Source organism: Suricata suricatta, chromosome 2 (genome assembly GCF_006229205.1).
Source record: "Suricata suricatta isolate VVHF042 chromosome 2, meerkat_22Aug2017_6uvM2_HiC, whole genome shotgun sequence".
In the NCBI taxonomy this organism is placed as follows: domain Eukaryota; kingdom Metazoa; phylum Chordata; class Mammalia; order Carnivora; family Herpestidae; genus Suricata; species Suricata suricatta.
The window spans coordinates 160,205,206-160,231,678 of NC_043701.1; the positions used below are offsets into that span (position 1 = coordinate 160,205,206).

The 26,473-nt window shown below is 39.0% G+C and overlaps 1 protein-coding gene and 1 pseudogene across 3 annotated transcripts in view; one reads left to right on the forward strand and one right to left on the reverse strand.

Moving 5' to 3' along the window:
* The window catches only part of ARMH3 (armadillo like helical domain containing 3), a 170,878-nt gene that overhangs the window by 72,738 nt on the left and 71,667 nt on the right, over window positions 1-26,473 (reverse strand). For 2 of the 3 annotated variants that reach the window (XM_029932439.1, XM_029932438.1), the window contains exons 21-23: window positions 26,079-26,161; window positions 24,424-24,550; window positions 12,426-12,501 (exon numbers count right to left, since the gene is read on the reverse strand). In XM_029932439.1, coding sequence (XP_029788299.1) covers window positions 12,426-12,501; window positions 24,424-24,550; window positions 26,079-26,161 — 286 coding nt within the window. Of the gene's footprint in view, window positions 1-6,929; window positions 6,992-12,425; window positions 12,502-24,423; window positions 24,551-26,078; window positions 26,162-26,473 lie in introns of those variants that run through there. The other variant, XM_029932440.1, reaches the window with a different exon arrangement.
* LOC115304127 lies at window positions 2,277-2,696 on the forward strand (annotated as a pseudogene).

Sequence of the window (26,473 nt, forward strand, 5' to 3'; positions counted from 1 at the left end):
CTGGGTGGCTCAGTTGGTTAAGCATCCAACTTCTGCTAGGTCGTGATCTCACAGTTTGTGGGTTTGAGCCCCATATCAGGCTCTGTGCTGACAGGGTGGAAGCTGTTTTGGCTCCTGTCTCCTCTCTCTGCCCCTCCTCAGAGCTCTCTTTTTCTTTCTCTCTCTCTCTCAAAAATAAATAAACATTAGAAAGAAAGAAAGGAAGGAAGGAAGGAAGGAAGGAAGGAAGGAAGGAAGGAAGGAAGGAAGAAAGGAAGAAAGAAAGAAAGGAAGGAAGGAAGGAAGAAGGAAGGAAGGAAGGAAAGAGAAAAAAAGAGAAAGAAAGAAAGGGGTGCCTGGGTGGCTCAGTCGGTTAAGTGTCTGACTTCAGCTCAGGTAGTGATCTCACGGTTCGTGGGTTTGAGCCCTGCATCGGGCTCTGTACTGACAGCTCAGAGCCTGGAGCCTGCTTCAGATTCTGTGTCGCCAGCTCTCTCTGACCCTCCCCTGCTCACGCTGTCTCTCTCTCTCTCTCTCTCAAAAATAAATAAAACATAAAAAAATTTTTTTTTTTTTTAAAAACAGGCCACAATTAGCAGCCCCCACCTTGGTGGGAGAAAATGAGATGCAAAAGATGGAGCACAGAACAAGATTGTTTTCCACAAACCAACACCGACTCGAGACATAAATGAACACACCCTCATCCATTCCACATCAAAGTACTTCTCTCAAAATTACGTACCTCCAAAACAAGTGTTTACCAATTAGTGCTACTACTTTTGTACCATATTCTTTATTTGTTATAAAGCTCAACATGCAAGCATCAAGAGCCAATGAGCTCAATATATTTTGAGCTGTAGGCTATCAGCTCACCGAAGAATGGAGCAGGATCTAGAAAGCTGTGTTTAACACCCACATGTGACAAAATCTCTCAACAAACAAAATGTATCTAAACTCTAACTACAGACTATTCCCCACCTCACCTAGTTTTAGCTCCAGACATGATAAAGTAAACAAAATTAGGTTCCTGTTTCTAATGCATCCTTACTTCTCAGGAAATACACAAAATTCTCCTTTTGAGTGTGCTTTTTGGCAAATAAAGTTCACTGAGGTGAGTGTAGCATGTGTATGTTATTTAGAGCTACATAAGAGTTATGTTTCTATATCTCATTGGAATTAAGTTAATATAATCTAAACAGTTTGTGATTTCAATAAGGTAAAACGTATATGGTAAACTCTACAGCAACCGTTAATGAAATAACTAAAAGCAATATTGAAAAAAAATCATTAAAGAAATCAAAGTGCTACAATGAAAAATATTTACTTAATGCAAAAGAAAGCAGTTAAGAAGGTACAGAGAAGGGGCACCTGGGTGGCTGAGTTTGTTGAATGTCCAACTCTTGATTTTGGCTCAGGTCATAATCCTAAGGCTGTGGGATGGAGTCTGCTTAGAATTCTCTCTCTCTCTCTCCCTCTGCCCTTCCCCCACTCACACTCTCTCTCAAATAAAAAAAATTTTTAATCTTTTTTTTAAAATCTCTTTTATTTATTTTTTTAACTTTTTTAATGTTTTTATTTATTTTTGATACAGAGAGAGACAGAGCATGAGAGGGGGAGGGGCAGAGAGAGAAGGAGACACAGAACCGGAAGCAGGCTCCAGGCTCTGAGCTAGCTGTCAGCACAGAGCCTGACGCCGGGCTTGAACCCACGAACGTGAGATCTGACCTGAGCCAAAGTCGGAGGCTTAGTCGACTGAGCCACCCAGGCGCCCCCCCAAAATTTTTTTAATTAAAAAAAAAAAAGGTGGGGCACTGGGTGGCGAATTGGGTTAAGTGTTGGACCTTGGCTCAGGTTATGATCTCACAGTCAGTGAGCTTGAGCCTCACTTTGGGCTCTGTGACAGCTCAGAGCCTAGACACTGCTTCAGATTCTGTGTCTCCCTCTTTCTCTTCCTCTGCCCCTCCCCCACTCACACTTTTGTTTCTCTCTAACATAAATAAACATCAAAAAAAATAAAAGGACAGAGGAAAACAAAAGACATGAAACACAGCAAACTAGAAATGAAATGGCAGACATAACAACACTAAATGTGAATAGAATAAATAACCCAATCAAAAGGCTGAGATTGTCAGACTAGATAAAGTAAACAAGATCCAACTATATGCCATTCACTGGAGACACATTTTAGATTCAAAGATACAAATAGGTTGAAAGTAAAGGAATGAAAAAAAAAAGATTTGTCATGACAGAAACAAAAGATGAGACAGTTCAACCATATAAATCAGGTATTAGAGCCGATGGCCACCACACCAGTGCCCAGCAAACCTGCAAAGGGGAAGCCCTTTAAGCTCCTAGGAATTTTATATGTCAAAAGCATTCCCTTTGCAGGGGATTCAATATTGTATGTTTCATTAGGATCTGCTGTGGCTTGCCTTGGGCATTTTTTGTTAACTAGTACAATTAGAAGATCATGTGATGTTGGAGTAGGAGGATTTATCTTGCTGGCTTTAGGATGCTGGTTCCATCATAAGTATAAATACACAAGGCAAAAAATTGAGGAAAGAATCGCCAGAGAAGGAATTAAAAATAAGATTTTATATGAAAGTACCCACCTTGATCCTGAAAGAAAACAAACCAACAGCAACAACAACAATCGAGCAGTCTCAAGCATAGAAAACCCAAATACAACTCACTGGAGTCTGTGTGAACAAAACTGAGGTCAATTCTATTAACTTTGTATATGCCATCTCTAAATAAGAAGAGGAATGAGCAAGCCTAAAACACAAAACAGAACAGGGACATAAGAAAAAATGATGGACTATTTTCCCAATGATGATGCCCAAGTTTCAATGGGGCCCCTGATATCAGGTTGTAAATAATACCATTCTGTATTTCTGGTCCCCTCTAAGTCCAGTCCCTGAGTAGAGCCAAGAGAACTGAATAAAGTTGGATATGGAAGGGGGTTGCTTGTCTAGAATAAAGTCCCATGCAGACCATCAGAACCAAGGCTGGTAAGACATCCAGGGTTGCACCCTAAGAACGACTTAAGAAGATGATAATAATGAACATTTATACAGCACTGACAGCGTGCTAGGCACTATTCCAAGTGCTTTACACATATTATCATTTAATCATCTCAACTATGACCCAGGTTCCATGAGAAAAAGCAAAGAGTGGTTAAAGAATTTTTCCAAAGTAACTGGTAGAGCTTAGACTCAAACTCAGACAACTTAACTATTAGAGTCTCTGCTCTTAATTACTATGTTATGCCATCTCTAAATAAGCAGAGGAATGAGCAAGCCTAAAACACAAAACAGAACAGGGACATAACAGAAAAAAATGTGGAGTCTCCATTTCTATACTTACACGATAATTCAGCCTGATTCAAATTAAGAAATCAGAACTGTGATTATATCAAAAAAGCGAAGCAGGTGCTGGGTAAACTGCATATACACATGCCAAAAAATGAAGTTGGATCCTTACCTTGCATCATACACAAATGCATATACATATATACAAATGCATATATGTATATATATATATATACACACACACACAAATGCATATATGTATATGATGCAAGGTATATACAAAAAAACTTCCATCAAAATGTATCAAAGACCTAAATGTAAGAGCTAAAACTTAAAACTCTTAGAAGGAAACACCAAAAGCATGGTCAATAAAAGAAAAAACAATAAGCTGGACTTCATCAAAATTAAAAACTTTGGTGCATCAAAAGATATGATCAACAGAATGAAAAGGCAATCCATAGAAAAAAAAATCTGTAAACTATATACCTCATAAGAGAATGATATCCAGAATATAAAAGAATTCCTAAAACTCAACAACAAAAACCCCAAATAACAGAATTTAAAAATTGGCAAAGAATAGGAATAGACATTTCTCCAAAGATGAAGAAATAGCCAATAAACATATAAAAAGATTCCCAATACCATTAGTCATTAGGAAAATGCAAGTCAAAATGGCAATTCAACACTACTTCACACCCATTAGGAAAGCTATTACCAAAACTAGAGGAGCGGGGTTCCTGGGTGGCTCAGTGGGTTAAGCTTCTGACTTCACCTCAGGTCATGATCTCATAGTGCATGAGTTTGAGCCCTTGTCAGGCTCTGTGCTAACAGCTCAGAGCCTGGAGGCTGCTTCAGATTCTATGTCTCCCTCTCTTATAGCTCCTCGCCTGCTTATACTCAGTCTCTCTCTCTCTCTTAAAAATAAGTGAACATTAAAAAATAAATTAAAAAAAAAATAGATGGGCACCTGTGTGACTCTGGGTTAAGCACTCAACTCTTGATTCCAGCTCAAAATACAATCTCGGACTTGTGGGATTGAGCCTCCACTGGGCCCCACAACAGGGGCCAGACTGACAGTCTCCTCTCCCTCTGTCTCCCCAGCTCAAGCTCCCTCACTCACTCACTCACTCACCCTCTCTCTCTCTCTCTCTCTCTCTCTCTCTCTCTCCCCCCTTCCCTCCCCCTCCCCCAACTTTTTAAAACTTGATTTATTTTGAGAGAGAGAGAGCCAGAGAGCACGTCCACACAAGAGGGGGAGGGGCAGAGTGAGGGAAAGACAGAACCCAATCAGCATCCACTGCTAGAGCACAGGCTGAAGTGGGGCCCAATCCCATGAACCATGAGATCATGACCTGAGTCAAGATGAGATCACGGGCTGCATGCTTAATGGACTAAGCCACCTGGGTGACACAAAAAACATTTTAAAAAAGAAAGAAAGAAAAGAATACAGGTTGACGATGATACGGGGAAATTGGAACCCTTGTGCATTGATGGTGGGAATAAAATGGTGCAGCTACTGTAGAAAAGGGTATGGTGATTCTCCTCCAAATTAAATTACCACAGATTCAGCAATTCTACTTCTGGGTATATACTCAAAAGAATAAAAAGCAGGGGCACCTGGGTGGCTTAGTCAGTTAAAGCCTCTGACTTTTGATTTCATGGTCTTACAGTTTATGAGTTCAAGCCCTGTGTCAGGCTCTGTACTGACAGCATCGAGCCTGCTTGGGATTCTTTCTCTCTGCCCCTCCCCTGCTCGCTCTCTCTCTCTCTCAAAATAAAGAAGTAAACTTTAACATTAAAATAAACCTAAACATTAAAAAAAGAAGAAGAAAAGTCAGGTTCTCAAATAACTGTACGCCAATGTTCATAAAGGCATTATTCACAATGGCCAAAGAGTAGGAGCAAAGGCTGCAGTAATGGACAATTGAACAAATAAAATGTGGTATACATACAATGGAATATTATTCAGTCTTTAAAAAAAAAAATAGAAAGGAGGGGCTCCTGACTGGTTCAGTCAGTGGAGAGCATGTGACTCTTGATCTTAGGGTTATGAGTTTGAGCCCCATGTTGAGTATAGAGATAACTTAAGAAAAAAAAGGTAGAGAGGAAACTGTGATACATGACACAACATAGAACCTTGAGGACATTATGCTAAGTAAAGTAAGCTAGTCATAAAAGGGCAAATATTGTTTAATTTTGCTTCTATAAAGTTCCTACAGTAGTCAAACTCATAGATACAGAAAACAGAATGGCGACTGCCAGGGCTGAGGGGAGGAGGGAACAAGTTACTGTTACAGTTTCAGTTGAAGAATATGAAAGAGATGGCTCATAGTGACGGTTACACAACAGTGTGAATCTACTTGATGCTACAGAAATGTAGACTTAAAGTTAATATGGTAAATTTTATGTTATATATTATTTTCTTGAAATTTTCCTTTAAAAAGGCAAAGTGGAAAAAGACCCCAAGGAAATTTCGGATGGTTTTATACACTAAGTCACGCTCACCTAAAATCACAGCCGCCCCAACTAAAATCTTAATATTTCATTACAAATATCTGAATCTGCTCAACCAAGACTTCCTTACTGCATTGCAGCTCACCAAGCCCAGCTATGACCTAATGCAAAACCTCACTTTGCAGTACAAACCAAGTTAGGGCAAAACAGATGATTAACCACATGGGATTCAGTGTTGCGTTTTTTATTTCTAGCTGTAGTCATGAGAGATTAGGGAACAGCAGCTATTAGAATAATATGTAATACTCCCAGTCACTGGGGAAACGATATTATAGCAGCTTCATTTTGGTGCTTTGTTTTAATCTGCATAATGCTTTTCATTCTCTGTAATGGGAGATCAGCAGGGTCTGATTAACACAAAAAAGGTCATTACTGATAAATTCTAACCCAGGGGATTATGTGAGCCTGCCTGTCTGCTACTTTTGAGCAGACAACTGGACTAGAAGCTTATTTTCATGTACTTCTTGCTACTCAGGAGTCATCAGCCCGGTGCCTCTGCTCTTATCATGTGATTGCTTTTGGTCCCTATTTACTTTTAACTGGACGAAGATGCATCCTTCAGCTGAAGTGCTTTGTGTCAAACTACTCTTCCTCTCAACTCATCAGTACCCATTCTGATCAAAGAAATGTGACCAAGGCAAATTCGGTAGCCCAAACAGGGTCATGGGAAAGAGGATTTGGGGAGACTCTGCCTGGCTAAGACCTCACATTCCCTTTCCAACCCTAACTCTGGACATCAACAGTGAATGTGTGCTCCCTGATTACTGCCTGAGGGCTTTTTCTCCATGACATTCAGAATTCTATATGCAGCCTGCTACAAAGGGTGTTATGTTCAATGAACCCCCCTATCTAGAGGCTGCTGAGAGCTATTCTTGTTCCTAAGCCTCCCTAGCAGAGTGTACATTTAAAGCTTTCCTCCTCCTCCTTTTTTTTTTTTTTTTTTTTTGGAGGGAACATTTTTTAGGGTGAAGGAAAACAGCTACATAAGCATCTAAGCAGGAAAAGCAGGAAGTAGGGGGAGGACCACTGCAGCATTGAAACAAAAAGATCATGGAGACGAGAGGCAAACTCACAAGGTGAACAATTACGAGACTTACAAAGAAATGCACTCAATTCTCATTCCAAACCCCAAGCTTGTCAGTAACCACAGCAATATCTAAAAAGTCATTCTTGGCAGTCCCGGAAGCCTAATGGGATAAAAAGTCATTGTCAAAGAAAAACTAAACTTTAGGTTAATGCATTCCAAATAAAGGAAAAATTTAATATATTAATCAGAGTTAAAACTTTATCCACCTTAAGAAAATTACAGATCAGGGGAAAAACCTATTTGCAGTGATTCAGCTACCATTTCTGTGAGCAACCAGAGAATAGGATTGTGAACTTGGTGCTAATAAAATGCTAATTAAGTGAAAAGCATTAAGATGTTAACTCAAAGAGATTCATTAAAGGGCTTCAAATTACTTACCTTGAAAGTTGGTTAGATGAAGGTCAGATTTTAGTCTAACATTTTTCTTTTTCTCTTTTGGCTAATTAGGTTAATAGTCAGCAGACATCTTCCTAAAATATAGGACCTCACTGGGGTAACCTGCTAAGTGGTGGCAGGAAATATTTAGCCTAGAAGTTTCCAAGCAAAACTTCCCAAATGCCTTCCTTCCAGTCCTGCACATGGCCCCTCAGAGTATTTTTCCTTTGTGGCCCAGCTGATCTGTGAAGGCATTTGAAGTAACAATTATACAAAGTGGATTTTTTTCCAAAGTGGTATTTTAAGGGTAGAGCAATATTTTATTTTTCTTGCAGCAAAGCAAAGCAACAACTTACCTATGGGAAAGAATAGACACAGGGCCGGTCCTATATGTTAATGAAAACATGTTCCAATAAAAACATCATTTTCTCAAAAACACGAATTTGAAAAGATATATGCACCCCTATGTCTCCTGCAGCATTATTTCCATCGGTAAGATACGGAGGCGGCCCCAGTGTCCCTCAAGAGAGAAATGGATAAATTTGTGCTATATATGCACACATACTATCACACAATGGAATATTACTCAGCCATAAAAAAGAATGAAATCTTGTCATTGGAAACAACATAGATGAACTTTATTATGAACTATATTATGCTAAGTGAAATAAGACAAAGACACATAACATATGATTTCACTTACATATGAAATCTGAACAACAAAACCAATAAGCAAACAAACAAAAATAGACTAATAAATACAGACACCACACTGGTGGTTGCTAGATGGGTAGGGATGAGGGATTGATGGTATAGGTGAGGGAGATTAATAGGTACAGTTATAAAATAAGTAAGTCACAAGGCTGAAAAGTACAGCACAGGGAATACAATTACTATTGTAATAGCTTTGAATGGTAACAGATGGTAACTACACAATGAACTGAACCGTTGAATCACTATGTTGTATACCTGAAACTGATATAACATAGTATGTCAACTATACTTCAATTCAAAAAATAAGTTCTAAGCGGCTGCATTTTAAGAATCTCTTTGAAAGATCAAACAGGAAGAGAGAGACAAATTGTTTAAACACAAATAACTTTGACAATTAAGGAACTAGCATGACTAAGCCACGAAAGACAAGTGAAAAGCAAACAGACTGACACTTGAGCAAATTTAGGCCTCCGAGCATGTGGAAGCACTTTTAATTTTCACTGTCACAATCTAAACTTCAAAGAATAGAAAAGTCTGCAGCCTTGCCTTTTACCTGCTGGTAAGATACTCTGTTAGGGTTGTCATTAGATATATTGCCTTCCAGAAGATCTCAAAGACATAACTTGTAGCTGTCATCAACCACCAAACCAGTTTGAGGCCCTCTCAACTGTTAGATGTCTGAAAACTTCACATGCAGCCCAAACCCTTCCCATGGTTATCAAAGAACACACTACAGGAGAGGTGGCTAAGAGTTCATTCACTCTTCCTTAGAAATCCCTTCCACGTGTGGGATCAGCACAAATAATTTTTATGATAACAGAAGTAAATGTCGCACACTATCATAGTTTTACTGCTAAGCCTTTATATACCCTTAATAATAAACGTGGGGCCAACAGTGTCACTGGGAGACCCAAGGGGCTGATTTTCTGACACAGCCTCTTGTTTTCTAAACCACCCAAAGTTAAAAGTGTCACGGATGTACAACACAAGCTCTTAGAAAAACACAAAGGAGCATTCAGCAGCACTTATTACTGTTGGAGTGGAATGCAGACTTCTTAGGCATACCACTTTTTTGGCCTCAGCTAAGAAAATACCAACTCTGAGAAAAGAAAACTCGGGGCACCACCCTCATTGAAAGCATCGAAGTCTACCTGCAAAGGGGCACCTGAGTGGCTCAGTCGGTTAAGCGTCCAACTCGTGGGTTTCAGCTTAGGCTATGATCTCAGGTTTCATAAGATGGAGCTCCATGGCATGGGGCCTGCTTGGGATTCTTTCTCCCTTTCTCTCTGCCCCTCCCCCACTTGCACACGGATACCCATGCACATGTTCTCTCTCAAAAAAATAAACTTAAAAAAAAAGAATATCTAATTTTAAAAAAGTCTACCTACAAAAAAAAGCAAAACATTTTTTAAGGTTGTTAACATCTTAACTTTTATAGAAGGAGCAAATGAAGACATACTTAGGAAACATTCTAAGGAAGGCTCAAAATGCCAAACCTAAAAACAGTATGCAATTCCTCAAAAAATTAAACATAGAATTATCACAATTCACCAATTCCACCCCTAGGTATATGCCCAAAAGAAGTGAAAGCAGGGACTAGAAAAATTGTTCACCCATGTACAATTAACTAAAAGATGGAAGCAACTGACCTGGAATTTCATCAATGGATGAATGGATAAACAAAACGTGGTATATACATGCAATTGGAAGATTATTCAGCCTTAAAAAGGAAGGAAATTCTGACACTTGCTACAACAGAGAAGAATCTTAAATACATTATGCTAAGTGAAATGGCAAGTACCTTGGAGTTGACAAAGTGTTTTCACATCAGGTAATTCTCACAACTGTTTCCCTATGAAACATGACCTCAACTTTATAAATAGTAGAAAGAGATCTAGAGAAGCTAAATAACTTGCTCAAGGTCACACATTAAGTGCTAGAGACAAAAATTTAAAATCCAATTTCTCTAATTCAAATTTCCATGCTCTTTCAATACATCACACTGAGTTTTCTGTTTACCTCCATGGCAACTCTATAGGAGTCATTATGGTTAGAAGAGCGAGCCCTGGAGGGCGCCTTGGTGGCTCAGTCGCTTAAGCATCTGACCTCAGCCCAGGTTACGATCTCATGATTTGTGGGTTTGAGCCCCGCGTCAGGCTCTGTGCTGACAGCCTGAAGCCTGCTTCAGACTCTGTGTCCCCCTCTCTCTCTGCCCCTCCCCTGGTCACACTTTGTCTCTCTGTCTCTGTCTTGCAAAAATAAAAAGTTAAAAAATAAAAATAAAATAAAATAAACAGAAGGAAGAGCCCTAGAGTGCCTGCCTGGCTCAGCTGGTGGAGTGTGAGCCCCCTGCCAGGTGTAGAGATTTCTTAAAAATAAAAAAACCTCCAGAAGAAAGAGCCCTGAGCTCCAGACTTGGGAGTTAAAGGACCTGATTCTCAACTTTGCCAAACAATAAGTGTGGGTCTTTCTCCAATTCATAATATCTTTAAGACTCAGTTTCCTTATTGGGAAAAAGTATATTTTTAAAAGTTTATAACCTACTCCATAGAGTTTGAATATCAAAGAAGAAGACAGTATATAAAAGAAACACCAAGTTTAGCACCTGGTTAAGTGAAAATAAATGTCAGAAAGGAAAAAAAGTAAACTTTAGCTGGCTTAGCATTACCAGTATTTTGCCCTGATCTGGCCTTAGTGATAAGTGACACCCAAACGCATTTTTCCTGTAATCTCTTCAGAAAACTGACTGGATCCTTGATACTTCTGACATATACTCCAAGTCTAATTCATCAGCGACAGTGAAGATGATGTAATTATTCTCTGCAGCAAGTTCATCAAAGAGATGTGAGGAATGAAAGCCTGACAGACACTTGCAAAGAGAAGAAAGAGGTCATGGTTATAGGTATCTGCTCAAAGTTCAACCCAGTCCTTTCTGGGCTATTCAGAAAAAGCACAGGCTAAAGCCTCAGTCAGCTGTTTGACGGCCCTTGGGAAGAATAAGGGCAACAGCCAAGCCAGAAGCCACCGAAAGGGGAAGCAACAAAGCAGGAGATAAAGCAAGCATAAAGGAATGTGATCAAGGAAACAGGTCCCAGATGAACAGGAGCTGCCTGGAAAGCCTAAGTAAATACATGAATAAATAAACACAACATAAATTATACTCATATGAACTTCATACTCTAGCTCAGAATCTGGAGCTTCTTTCAAACACCCACATTTGTCATACTGCCCTTGGGTCACAAAGGGATATTTGGGAGAAGGCAGTTTCTAATTCCTGATTCTTACAGAAAATCACATTTATCATAAGGCCTCACTATAGTACGTGGTTTATTTGCTAGGTACAGATATGCATTTGTGAGATTTATAAAACTGTGTTTGTGGCAAAGTGTCTCTGGGGTCAGGTAAGGCAGATCAGCCTTCAGTGCAATCTTGTTAGCACATCTCACCCCGATGCCCCCTCATTCCAGCTCTCCCAACACACACATTTCACACTTTTCCTTTTGTTCCCAGATGTACCAAATACCGCTGTAAATCACTAGTGGACATTTTACCTTTAAAAAAGGGAGAAAGAGAGAGGAGGAGAGAGAGGGAAAAAAGATACAGAAATAAACACTAAATCCCAGCTCTGTCACACAATAGAATTTATACCAAGTTGTAGATGTGCATTACTATTGCTGGGGATGTCTGGCAAGGCTTACATCTGGAGCTAAATCAAGTTTCCCCATCTGTTGGGTTTGCCTCTTCTACTCAGTGTTAATTTTTCAATTGTTTGCAAGAACAATTTAATAACTGTTGAGAAAATGGAAAATGATAGGCACAAAGGGAGCAAGGAATGTAAAGAAAGTCGGCTTGAGATTTCATGATACTGAAAGCACACTCTGTCCATTTACAAACAGCTCACTCCTATGAGTATGTGTTATTTCTTCAAGACCCTAAACCAAATTCCATGTCTGAATCAGTTTTATCCAATACATATAGCACTCTGTAATTGCCTTGCTGTTTCATAAGGAACCTAAAATAACTTAGCCCCATGAGCTCCATTTGCCTCTGTTTACCGCAAATAGAAAGAGCCATGTAAAGCAAAACGTCAAAGTTCCAGATCCCTGAGTCATTCACTGAACTCACGGAGAATGGTAGAAAAAATTTTTCAGAGAAAATGTCCTATACACAGAAGACACTTTGGCAACAAAGATGCCTGAAAAGGGCTTGCAACCATCTCTTGGTAAGAAAATTCATAGTACAGCACAGTGAGCTATTTCAATATGACAATATGAAAGTCTCATGCGTTCATACTTTTCCTGATCAAGTACGACATTTCTTCCACTCCTACAGACACCAGGGTTTAAAACAGCAGTGGTGCTCAACATACTCCGCTCAGAAAGGTACAATAAACCTCAAGATGAGCCAAGGAGCTCTGGAGGGGTAAATTCCCTCTCATTCCTTACCTGATATTAACCAATGCATGGGTCACCTTGCTAGCTGCTTCTTTCCATTGGCCTGCATTGGTAGAAAGCCTCAAGACTGTAAGGAAGAAAAGAACAAAGATCTGTCAGATCTCTGGTATAAAATACAAATATGAGGAATAAAGACACATCTCAGAAGAGTACTATTAGAATAACCAAAGAGAGCCTATGTACCAAAGTTCTATTTAAGGCATCGTCATCTTAGAGAAAAATATAAGGGTTTATTCTCAACTACCATCACCAGGATGTTTTTCCTCTAACTTTTTTTCACTTTCTATCAAAATACTCCTCCTCTGCATTGGGTTCTCCTTCATCTACTCCTTACTAACAGGTTTCCATACTTAGTTTTTACATTCATTTAAAATCTACGCTAAGGTGGTAAAGTGAGGTTAACCTAGCTGCCAGATTTATCATTCCCCTATTGCCTGGGGCTGATTTAGTGCAAGTGGCTGGCTGATTAAGTATCCCCTCTTGCTCCATACATATCTTTCTCCTAAAGGTCTAAGCTGGGTCAAACAGAACAAATAATCTTGCCAGAGGATGGTCATGTTTCAGTCAAGGAGTAACCTATTGGGGACACCTGGGTGGCTCAGTTGGTTAAGGTCTGACTTCTGCTCAGGCCATGATTTCAGGTTCGTGAGTTTGAGCCCCATGTCAGGCTCTTTGCTGACAGCTCAGAGCCTGGAGCCTGCTTCGGATTCAGTGTCTCCCTCTCTCTCTCTGTTCCTCTCCTGCTCATGCTCTGTCTCTCTCTCAGAAATAAATAAACCTTAAAAATTTTTTCTAAAAAGGAAGTAACCCGTCTTTCCTCCTCTGACTTAACTGTGTGACCTGCAACATGAATCAAAGGAATATTCTTACCTTTCTGACCAAATTCTATCTCTTTTCCACACTCACCATCAGGAGGAAAGACGATGGAAATACAGAACATCCTCTATCAGTGCTGAACTTCAGGACCATATAATACAGTAGTGATATAATTTTAGGAAAAAGACAAACCAGCACAACTGCTCCTTGAAAGCGCAAGCATGTGGTGGGCACCCCAAGTACGTGTCTTTAATGAAGGCATAGCCAATAAGAGCTAACGTTTACTATGTGTCAAGAAGTGAACCAACTTAGGTTACATGCAACATAGCAAAGAGATGAGGAAACAGAGACTCAGATGAGCCAAATAATCGATGGAAGTCATTCACACAGTTGTATGTAACCAAGCTAGAATGCAAACCTGGGAGGCATGACTCTAAAGCACATACGTATAGTGAGTGGTTATGAGTAATAACCCTGAAGCTAACTGTCAAGAGTCCAGTTCCAGACCCGGCCATTTACTATATAATAATAGCAATACTTACAGGAAAGGATCATTGTGAAAATTAAATAAGTTAATATATATAAAGCCTTAGATTAGTGCCTGGCACACAATGTTATATAAGTACTAGCTATCATTATTTAAATAAACTGCTTCCCAAGCAAATGAATGAATATATCTGAGATTTTCCCAAAGGAAGGAAAGAAGAGCCTACCAAACATTACGAAATATGTAACCAATTTGCAGAGGAACTTTATTTTTTTAAAGATTTATTTATTTTGGGGGCACCTGGATGGCTCAGTTGATTAAGCATCTGACTTCGCACAGGTCACGATCTCATTGTTGGTGGGTTCAAGCTCCGCGTCGGGCTCTGTGCTGAGAGCTTGCTCAAAGCCTAGAGCCTGCCTCAGATTCTGTGTCTCCTTCTCTCTCTGACCCTCCCCTGTTCATGCTCTCTGTCTTTCAAAAATAAATAAATGTAGAAAAAAAAGATTTATTTATTTTTGAGAGAAAGAGTGCAAGTGCGGAAGGGGCGGAGCGGGGGGGGGGGGGGGGGGGGGGGGGGGGGGGGGGGGGGGGGGGGGGGGGGGGGGGCGTGGTGACAGAAGATCCGAAGCAGGCTCTGTGCTGACAGCAGCGAGCCTGATGCGGGGCTCAAACTCACAAATCATGAGATCGTGACCTGAGCTGGTCAGATACTCAACTGACTGAGCCACCCAGGCGCCCCTGCACAGGAACTTGATACACGAGTACCATCACTACCTACTCCTGCCCAATATTCCAGCAAGGAGAGCAGCAGCTCTATCAGAGGGAAGGTCGATGGCTGTAGCAGGGAAAGGAAACTCATCTCGCTGCACTACATTTGTTCCAGCAATACCTCATTTTTATAAATTCATGCAATTTTATGAAAGAGAATATGGAAGCCTTAATAAAACATATTATCAGAACACTGCTTTTCTAATTTACAAGATTTAGTGCAGGGGAAGTTGGTACAGTTCCAAGTGAAAGCTCTTCAGTCTGAAATCCAGTTTCACCCAGTGTACGTGCAAATTTATTCCTGTAATGAACACAACTGTTTCGGCAAGTCAGACATATCTTTTCCAACTCAATTGTGGAACTACGGAGATAGGTTTGTTTTTCACTAGATCATAAATTCTCTGATGGAGGGGACCAAAACATTTATGGAACTGAGCTGAATTTTCCTCTCTTTACCTCAGAGGGGTATTTAACTCTGTACATGGATTATTTCTCGGTAACATTCCGTCAGCTCTGTTCCTTAGTGAACAGGCACCAGATGACCTCATCAATGCATTTCCTTTGGAAATGCCAGAGGCTTTTACATTCTTTTCTAGATTACCAAATTTAAACACAAAATTATTTCAAAATGCCCTAAAAGCCTCAAGCTAAGGTAATCATTTATGTTGTAAATTATGGTTCACAAAAATAACATATTACACAGCCATTTTAAAAAGAGACATAAGTAATAGTAAAAACTGGAAACAAACATAATTTCCAGGAAAAGAATAAATAAACTAAACCCACACTGCACAAAAAAAAGAGAGAGAAAAAGACTTAAGAAAATTACAACAGAAGGAAAATATTTTATGACATATAGTTTTAAAAAACACAAAACAGAAGGATAACATGATTACAACTATGTGAAATATGCACACATACAGACTGATATACAACTATAAAAAAATTTTAGTAGTAGTAGAAAGGAGAGGTTGTGAAATTTTTTAGTTTTTCCATCATGCTTTTTCTTAAGTATTTGTAATTATCTTTTTTATAATTTAAAAAAAAAAGCTCAAAATATGATATCATTCATTCATGGTTCAGGGCAGCTCCAGTGGAGGGCCTTCTTATTCAGTGGACTTCACTGCAGAAAACTAATACCATAGGAATATTAGGTGTGTGCCTTTATCAAAAATGTTTCAGTAAGCCTTCTTTTTCTAGCATGACAGAAGAAAAAGACATAAGCTACCCTCCTACCTTAAATAAGAGAACAGTAGATGAAATATACGAAACAACAATTACCAGACACTGACAACAGGCAGATAGAACTATGATCCCTGAAGGGGAAGGAAAAAAAAAAAAAACAACAAGGCGAGCCCTACGATTATCCCAGCTTCCTGAATGGAGAAGTTTTCTAGCCTGTGGGGCTGGTAGGAGGAACCTAAACAGAACCCAGAAGTCATGCCAAGCTGAAGACATAAAGATCAACATTTGGAGAGGCCAAGACACGAGGACTACGGAAGAGGGAGTTTGCCAGGGAGCTCTGGAGGTCCACAGAGGGGTCCTCTTACACCTTTTACCGAGTATTGAGCTACATACATGGAAGAGGAAAATATTCAAGACTGGGCACAAAAGATCAGTGGAAAGAAAAAGAAATTGTAAAGCTCATGGCGAGTACCGCAAATAAAATAATTGGTCTTACCACCAGCAAGAGAATAAAGATCTACTCACACATGGGTTGTCAGACAAAGTCTACAGATGAGTACTGCATTAGTAATGGAGCCACATTAGCCTATATGAAAGATTGCTCTTGACCTCCTCTGACAACCCTTAAATGCAAACCTGAAAGGATAAAACTGGTCCATACAACACAACCCCACTCTAAAACAAAGTTTAACATTATATTATAATTTAACAAAATTTAGCACTCCTAACATTCAAATCACAATATCCAAAATCCACTTTAAAAAAAAAAATCCACTTTAAAAATGAATAGGCATTCAAAGAAACAGAAAAATATGACCCATAAGCAGGAGAAAAATCAGTTAATAGAAACAGATCTAAACATGAAAAAAAATAGCAGAATTAACAGAAAAGGATATTAAAATAACTCCTGTAAATATGCTCCATATTCTCAGGAAGAACTGAGGAAAATACAAATACAATGAGGAAAGAAACGGACATATTAAAAAGAAGTCCAAATAGAACTTCTAAGGAAGGAAAAACCTTCTGAAGTCCAAACTACTCTGGATAAAATGAACTAAGATTACTGAGATTAATGGCATATTTAAAAAATACAGAAGAGGCATCTAAATTGGGAAAGAAGAAGTAAAGCTATCAATATTTATAGATGACATACTATATACAGAAACACTAAGGACTCCACCAAAAAAAACATTAGAACCAATAAATAAATTCAGTAAAGTAGCAAGATACAAAATTAATAAACAGAAATCTGCTGTGTTTCCATACTCTAATAACCAACAATCAGAGAAATTAAGAAAATAATCTCATTTACAATTGCATAAAAAAAGAATAAAATACCTTGGAATAAATCTAACTTAGAAGGTAAAAGACCTGTACTCTGAGAACTATAAGACACTGATGAAAAAAACTGAAGATGGTACAAATAAATGGAAAGATACACCATGCTCATGGACTGGAAGAACTGAAGTTATTAAAATGTCCACACTACCCAAAGGAATCTATAGATTCAGTGCAACCCCTATCCAACTACCAATGGCATTTTTCACAGAAATAGAACAAATAATCATAAAATTTGTATGGCATTACTAAAGCCCTAAAGAGCCAAAGCAATCTTGAGAAAGAACAAACCTGGAGGTATCATGCCCCCAGACTTCAAACTATACTACAAAGCTATAGTGATCAAAACAGCATAGTACTAGCACAAAACCAGAGACAGAGATCAATGAAATGGAGTAGAGAACCCAAAAATAAACTCCCATCTATATGGTCAATTAGTCTATTACAATAGAGGCAAAATATACCATGGAGAAGAGACAGTCTCTTCAATAAATAGTATTGGGAAAACTAGATAGCTAAATGCAAAAAAAAAAAAAAGAGAGAGAGAGAGAGAGAGAGAGAGAGAGAGAGAGAGACTGGACCACTTCCTTACACCATACACAATAAACTCAAAATGGATTAAAGACCAAAATGTAAAACCCAAAGCCATAAAATTCCAAAAATAAAATATAGGCAGTATTGACTGGCAGAACAAATATTGTTAAAATGTTGATATTACCCAAAGCAAGTTATATATTCAATGCAATCCTTATCAAAATAACACCAGCATTCTTCACAGAGCTAAAACAAACAATTCTAAAATTTTTATGGAACCAGAAAAGACCCCAGATAGTCAAATCAATCCTGAAAAAGCAAACAAACCTGAAAGCATCACAGACTTCAAGCTGTATTACAAAGCTGTATTCATCAAGACAGTATGGTACTGGCTCAAAAACAGACACATAGATCAATGGAACAGAATAGAGAACCCAGAAATAGACCCACAAATGTATGGTCAACTAAGCTTTGACAAAGAAGGAAAGAATATCCAATGGAAAAAAGACAATCTCTTCAGCAAATGATTTTGGGGAAACTAGACATGCAGAAGAATGAACCTGGACCACCGCTTATACACAAAAATAAACTCAAAATGAATTATAAACCTAAACATAAGACAGGAAGCCATCAAAATCCTATAGGAGAAAACAGGCAACAACTTCCTTGACCTCACAGCAACTTCTGACTTGATGTATTTCCAAAGGCAAGGGAAATAAAAGCAAAAATGAATGATTGGGACCTCACCGAGATTAAAAAAACCCTTCTGCACAGCAAAGGAAACAATCAACAGAACTAAAAGGCAACTGATGGAATGGGAGAAGATATTTGCAAATGACATATCTGGTAAAGGGATAGTATCCAAAATCTATAAAAAAGTTACCAAACTCAACACCTGAAAAACAAATAATCCAGTGAAGAAATGGGCAGAAGATATGAACAGACATTTTTCCAAAGAAGACATCCAAATGGCTAACAGACACATGAAAAAATGCTCAACATCTCTCATTATTAGGTAAACACAAATCAAAACTACATTGAGATACCTACCACCTCACACCAGTCAGAGTGGCTAAAATTAACAACTCAGGAACAACAGATATTGGCAAGGATATGGAGAAAGGGAACCCTCTTGCATTGTTGGTGGGAATTCAAACTGGTGCAGCCACTCTGGAAAACAGTATGGAAGTTTCCTCAAAAAATTACAGATTGAACTACCCTATGACCCAGCAACAGCACTACTAGGAATTTATCCAAGGGATACAGGAGTGCTAATTCAAAGGGGCACATGCACCACTACTTATAGCAGTGCTATCGACAATAGCCAAATTATGGAAAGAGCCCAAATGTTTATCAACTGCTGAATGGATAAAGAAGACGTGGTGTATGTACACACACACACACACACACACACAATGCAATACTATGTGTTAATGAAAAAGAATGAAATCTTGCCATTTGCAACAACATGGATGTACCTGGAAGTTATCATGCTAAGTGACATAAGTCAGTCACAGAAAGACAGATATCATGTTTTCATTCAAATGCAGAAGTTGAGAAACTTAACAAAAGACTATAGGGGAAAGGTAAAGAAAAAAAAATAGTTACAAACAGAGCGTGAAGCAAACCATAAGGACTTTTAAATACAGAGAACAAACTGAGGGTGGAAGGGAGTGTGAGGGCGGGGGTGAGGATAATGGGTGATGGGCACTGAGGAGGGCACTTGTTGGGATGAGCACTGGGTGTTTTATGCAAGTGATGAATCACAGGAACCTATTCCCAAAGCCCAGAGCACCCCATATACACTGTATGTTAATTAACTTGACAATAAATTATATATAAAAAAATTTTTAATAAATAAATAAAACCCACATAACTGATAAAAGACTAGTGTGCAAAATAGACAAAGAAATTTCACATCTCAAAAATAAAAAAACCGGGGTGCCTGGATGGCTCAGTCAGTTAAGCCTTCGATTTGGCTCAGGTCAGATCTCACGTTCGTGGGTTCGAGCCCCGCGTCAGGCTCTGTGCTGACAGCTAGCTCAGAGCCTGGAGCCTGCTTCCAGTTCTGTGTCTCCCCTCTCTGCTCCTCCCCCTCTCATGCTCTGTCTCTCTCTGTATCAAAAATAAATAAAACATTTAAAAAATATATAAAAAAATAAAAAAATAAAAAAACCAAACAACCAATTCTCCTTATAGGAGAACTCTAAATAATTTATGTAGATACTCTGTCCTCAAGGAGGTGGAGCTTAACTTCCCCACCCCAACTACCAACTTTAGGGCTAACTGCATGTACTGACTTGCTTCCAAAGAACAGAGATGGGAAGGGAGGAAAAACCACAACTATGCACTGGAGAAACTTTGTAAACACTACCCTACCCAAGTGATAAAGGTTAATATCACCAGTGATAAGTCATGTTGATAATACACATCCAAATGCAATAAAAAGGCCACTTTGACTTTGTGGCATTCTTCCGCAAAACCTAGAACCCCAGTCCAACCCTGAGTGAATCAAGAGACAAACCTAAACTGAGGAAGATTCTCCTCAAAACTGTCAAGGTCATGAAAAACAAGAAAACAACATGAAAATGTCAGACAAAAAGAGACTAAAGAAACATTAGAACTACTTATAGAATACAAAAGGGACATTAGAGGAAAAATTAGTAGAATTCAAATAAAGTCTAGAGGTGTGGGTGTGTGGGGGGGGGTAAGAAAACACATATAAAATTTACCATCCTAGCCATTTTTAAGTATTAAGTACACGTACATTGTTTAAAAAGAGGTCTCCAGAACCTTTTTATCTTGCAGAAGTGAAGCTCTATACCTATTAAATGACTCCTTTTGCACCCTCCCGCCATCCCTTGGTAACTACCATTATACTTTTTTTGTTTGTTTGTTTACTTATTTATTTTGAGAGAGAGAGAGAAAGAGCACAAGCAGGAACAGGGGTAGAGAGAGAGAGAGAGAAAGAATTCCAAGCAGAATTGGAGAGAGAATTCTAATGTGGGGCTTGAACCCACAAATCGTGAAATCATGATCTGAGCCAAGATCCAGAGTCAGATGCTCAACCAACTAAGCCACCCAGAGACCCCTCTACTTTCTGTATCTATGAATTTGACTACTCTAGAAATCTCACATAAATGAGACCATACAGTATTTTCCTTTTGTGACTGGCTGATTTCACTTAGTTTTGATTTTCTCAATGCTCATCCACACAGTAGCACAGAACAGATTTCTTTCCTCTTTAAGGGTGCACAGTATTCCATTAAATGTATATACCACATTTTATTTATCCATTCATCCATTAATGGACATCTTGGATTGCTTTTATCTCTCGGCTATTGTGACTAGTGCTGCTATGAACATGGGTTTTTTTTTTTTTAACAGACAAAAGATCTTCAAAACTAAAGAATATGGCAAACAGAAACAGGAAAGATGATCAACATCATTACTTATTAGTAAAATACATATTAAAACCATAATGAGATATTGCCACAAACCTTTAAGAAGCCAAAAACAACCAACCAAACACACAAACCAGTATTGGCTAGGATATGAAGTGAATGTAACTCTTGCATATTGCTGAGGGAAATATAAAATTGTTTCTCTCTTTGGAAAATAGTTTGGTGTTTTCTTTGTAAGAAACATATACTTAACCATGATAGCCAAAAATCCATTCAGAGGTCTGTAACCAAGTGAAATAAAAGCTTATGTTCATATAAAACCCTGTACAATAATGTTTTCCAGGTCTTTATTCATAATCGCTAAAATATGGAAACCTCGCAACTGTCCTTCAACCTGGAAATGGATAAATTAAACTGGCATAGTCTTACAGTGGGTATTATTCTGTGATAAAAAGGAATAAACTACTGATATATGCATCAACATAGATGAATGTCAAATGAATTACTGTGTAAAAGAAGCCAGACTCAAAAGACTATATGATCACATTTTTGGGGTTTTTTTGAAAGAACAAAACTATGAAAAAAAGAAAAAGCAAAACTCTAGGGCCAGGGAACAGGTTGGTGAGGCTGAGTGAAGGAGTTGACCTCACAAGAATACGAGAGACATTTCTGGGATGTTAAAACTCTTTCATATCTTGATTTTTTGGTGATAATTATACTTCCATTCACATTTGTCGAAACTCAGAACTGTACATTAAAAAGGGTACATTTTACTATATATGGAAGTTATGCTTTTAAAAAACTTGACTTAAAAAAGTGTTTTTTCATCATACTTTACACAAAATGGAAAGTACTGAAACATGCTCTGTTTATTGTACTTCATTTAGCGCCATTTCTCACTTCCCTCGTTGGGCTCACCCGGCTAACACTTTAATTCCCTTGGCAGATGTGAGCATGCCCAGGTAGCCTCTCTGAGCCTGCTGTAGCTACAAAGGCTCACCTCATTTGACTGTGCACATGGCCCAGCTGAGTAGGTATGCCAGGCTTCTATAATATCTCCCCCACTCCAACTCTCTTTCCTTTCCTCACTGAAAAGTATCTTCATTCATCTATTAATGGTTGCTAAGGCCTCTGGGGCAGCTCTCCACCCTCAGAAAATTCTACATTCTTGAAAACAAGGATATAGGTAAAGCTGGGCGGATGCAAACCCCCCAAGGAATACTGAGCACATGTGACAATAGGAAGTCTGCTAGAGGGCTCTCATGGAAGACTTCCTAGCTCCTAAAATAAAAAGACCATGTGTCTTGATGAGACCATTGGAACTTGCTATCCTCAGGAGAGCTGGCCTGATGCTAAAGCTATTACTCTGAAAGTGAGAGTGGAGAAACAAAAAACACCTGGTCCTTGCAAACCCTGAGCAATGGATCACACCTTTCTGGAGTTGTCATTCCTCAGAATTCTTGCCAAGTGAAGTAATTTTCCTATTATTCAAGGCAGTTTAAGTCAGTTATTTGATACTTGCAGTTGAAAACATCCTACTAATCCAGGGCCCTACTCCTACTGCCGAAGACATCACAGCAGAGCTATCCAGGACTCTCAGAAATTACCTTCTACTGCTCTAAAAAATAAAATCTATTACAAAAAATTTTTCTCCTCCTAGGCAATCCTTCTTTGCCACTGTTTGCTTGTACTCTTTCTCCTAGTATTTGTTCCAAATCCCCTCTAGTTTTCTCATGATATGAGAGAGAGTTTTCATAAATAGTCTCAACAAAGGGGATAAAGCAAACTAATCTGTAGTGACAGGACACAGGTCGGGAGTTGCCCAGAGAGAGAAAGCAAGGGATAAAAGGTGGTAGGAGGGACATACAGGGACACAGGGAAACTTTTGGTAGGTGACAGATATGTTCATTATTTTTTCCTTTTTTTTTTTAATGTTTATTTTTAGAGAGAGAGACAGAGCCAGAGTGTAGGTGGAGGAGGGGCAGAGAAAAGAGGAGACACAGAATCCAGAGCAAGCTTCAGGCTCCAGGCTCCGAGCTGTCAGCACAGAGCCCGACGCAGGGCTCAAACTTATAAACCACGAGATCATGACCTGAATTAAAGTTGGATGCTTAACTGACTAAGACACCCAGGTGCCCAGATATGTTCATTATCTTTATTGTAGTGATAACTTCATGTACATATATATGTCAAAACTCATGAAATATTGTATACTTTAAACAAATGCAGTTTATTATATATCAATTATGCCTTAATAAAGCAAGTAAATTAGGGTTTTTTAAAAAATAGCTTTAGTGATGGGCTTTCTGTTTCTGTGTAACCTATAGAAACCTTTCCTAACCTTTCATTTTTTTTTATTTTTTTAAATTTTTAAATTTATTTTTTTTAAATGTTTTTATTTATTTTTGAGACAGAGAGAGACAGAGTATGAGAGGGGGAGGGACAGAGAGAGAAGGAGACACAGAAGCGGAAGCAGGCTCCAGGCTCTGAGCTAGCTGTCAGCCCAAAGCCTGATGCGAGGCTCGAGCCCACGAACGTGAGATCTGACCTGAGCCGAAGTCGGAGGCTTAACCGACTGAGCCACCCAGGCACCCCTTTTTAATTTATTTGAGAGAGAGAGAGAGACAGAGTGAGCAGGGGAAGGTCGAGAGAGACACACACACACAGAATCTGAAGCAGGCTCCAGGCTCTGAGCTGTCAGCACAGAGCCCGACACAGGGCTTGAACTCACAAACCATGAAATCATGACCTGAGACAAAGTCGGCTGCCAAATTGACTGAGCCATGCAGGCGCCCCTCCTAACCTTTCAAACTCCAGGCAGGTTTAACTAGATTCTTCAGTTAAATTTATAGGGATACATGTCCTCTTTCAGAAATAAGTTATATTTACTATGGCTGCAGAGTAAATTTTCATATTGAGCCAATCATCAAAAGGTTTGCAAGAACAATTTTTACCTAATGCCCACTTCCTATTGTATGTTATGCTAAAAATACATAGGTACATTAAAACTCTTTAAAATCCTGTACCTTCTCAAATCACACAATGTTCCTTTGGGATCCAAGCTCTTCTATTTGCTGCTGTCAATTTCCACCCACTCTTTCACTCCCATCTCACTGGCAGTCACTAAATCCACAGGCCTCCCTATTCTCTCTCTCTCTCTCTCTCTCTCTCTCTCTCTCTCTCTCTCTCACACACACACACACACACACACACACACACACACACACACACACATAAGGGCTACAGGGCTGCTAACCAGCTTTCTACTGAGATCAACCTTGAGTACCTGAAAACAAAGAATTCTGCATATAACTTATAGCCCGAGAAGAGGAAACTTTATTTCGATGCCAGGCAGGGCACCAAGCAACTAGAAGAGAATCTTTTCTAGTTTTTTCCTTTTACATGCCAAAAACTGCAGCTGATGGGGAGAGGAGACCAAAAAGAAAAGACAGCTTACCCATAGAGTAGAGGTTGTCAAAGCTCTGGTGCATGCGGATAATCTCATAGTAGAGTTCATCATAGCTGCTGGGAGTGGGCAGGAATGTGTCGCCATATGTGATAAACATATTAAATAGGTTCACAATCTAAAAAAGAAGCAAAACGCATACACAGGAATCAAGCTATGAAGACCAGAATGGTATTATCAGTAGTATGCTGTAGCCAGTTCTTACTGGCTTGTGAGAACTGACCGTTAAATTTTCAGGAATTTTGTGAGCTGGTTGTTTAACAAACCCATTATTAAAAATTAACGTATAGGGGTGCCTGGGTGGCTCAGTTGGTTAAGCGTCCGGCTTCAGCTCAGGTGATGATCTCACGGTTCATGAATTCGAGCCCTGTGTCGGGCTCTGTGCTGACAGCTAGCTCAGGGCCTGGAGCCTGCTTCAGATTCTGTGTCTCCCTCTCTCTCTGACCCTCCCCTGCTCACGCTGTCTCTCTGTCACTCAAAAATAAATAAAAAACATAAAATTTTTTTAAATTAATGTATAAACCTACAATTCAATAAATTATATTAAAATGAATGTAGTATTCAAACTCGCAACTTCCTAATTATTTTCTATCTTTTAGTATTATGTTCTTGAGATTCATTTACACCTCTTATACCTGTGTGGTGGGAATATCATATAACAGTGTATTCTTGATCATCTCCCTAACACTGCATTCAAGAATGTCACACTGTTAGCTTCAAGTTGGCCATGGTAAGAGTAGTTTTACCACAGAAATCTGCAAATGCTACAAAAACCAGGGCTTCCTCCCCACGCAAATGTTAAACATTTATGAACTCACTGGATAATATCCTGAAAAGACAGTCAAAAGGCACAATGCCCTCCTACTACCCCAAATAACTAGTCTGATAAACAGGAATCTGTAATGTCCCTCTGAAACCAAGTGCAGCCATGATGGAGCCACTCATCTGGCTGGGACACCTCCACAGGCTTTGCTCTGTACCAACACAGAGACTGCAGTAGGCTGGTAGTGTTTCACCTGGGACCAAGGCTCACTGAGATTGATCCATGCCTGCTCCGGCCAGACAATATACTCTCATGAAAAAGAGTCTCGAGTTTGCCAAAAACACAGGTGAGAGTGGGAAGAGTGGGGAGCACCAGTCTAGAGAGTCTAATCCAAAAGGAATATAAAGGTCTGGCTCCCCCAGTAGCTCAGTCCCCAGAATACCAGCTCCTGTTTCAAACTGGCCCATCTCGATTTTAGGATATGGCTTCAGAAAAAAGGAAAAAAAAATTTTTTAATTTAAATATAGTTAACACACATTACATTAGTTTCAGGTGTATAAACAGGGATCCAACAAGTATATAAATAGGGATTCAGCAAGTGTACACTGGGTGTTATATGGAAACCAACTTGACAATAAACTATAAATTTAAAAAAAATTTTTTTAAATAAAGATATCACTTTGGCTTAAAAAAAAAAAAACAAGTCTATAGGTTGTGCTGTGCTCACTGCAAGTGTAGCTACCACGTGTCACCATGTAAGGCTATTATGACACCAATGACTATATTCCTTATACTGTACTTTTTATCTCCATGACTTATTCTTTCCATAACTAGAATCCCGTATCTCCCATTCCCCTTAAGAAATTTTTTTCTTGTTACTCACCATAAGGGCTAATGTAAAAATGTTGTGTTTGGCCAAAAGTACGGTCTCATTTGACATAAGGAACTTCAGCAAATTTATCAAGGCTTAAAAAAAAAAACAAGAAAGAAGTCAACAAACTATTCAAAGAAAAATCAATAAAGTTAAACGAAAGCAATGAAAATACACTAAATTCTAAGAAACCCAAATAGGTCTAGAATGAGTTAAGTCACAACTACCAAGAACTTTTTAAAAACAGGTAATGTAAGAGAGCCTGGATAGCTTTGTTGGTTAAGCATCTAACTCGGTTTTAGCTCAGGTCATGATGTCATGATTCATGAGATCGAGCCCTGCGTCAACCTGCTTAGGATTCTCTCTCTCCCTCTCTCTCTGCACCTCACCTCCTCATACATGCACAC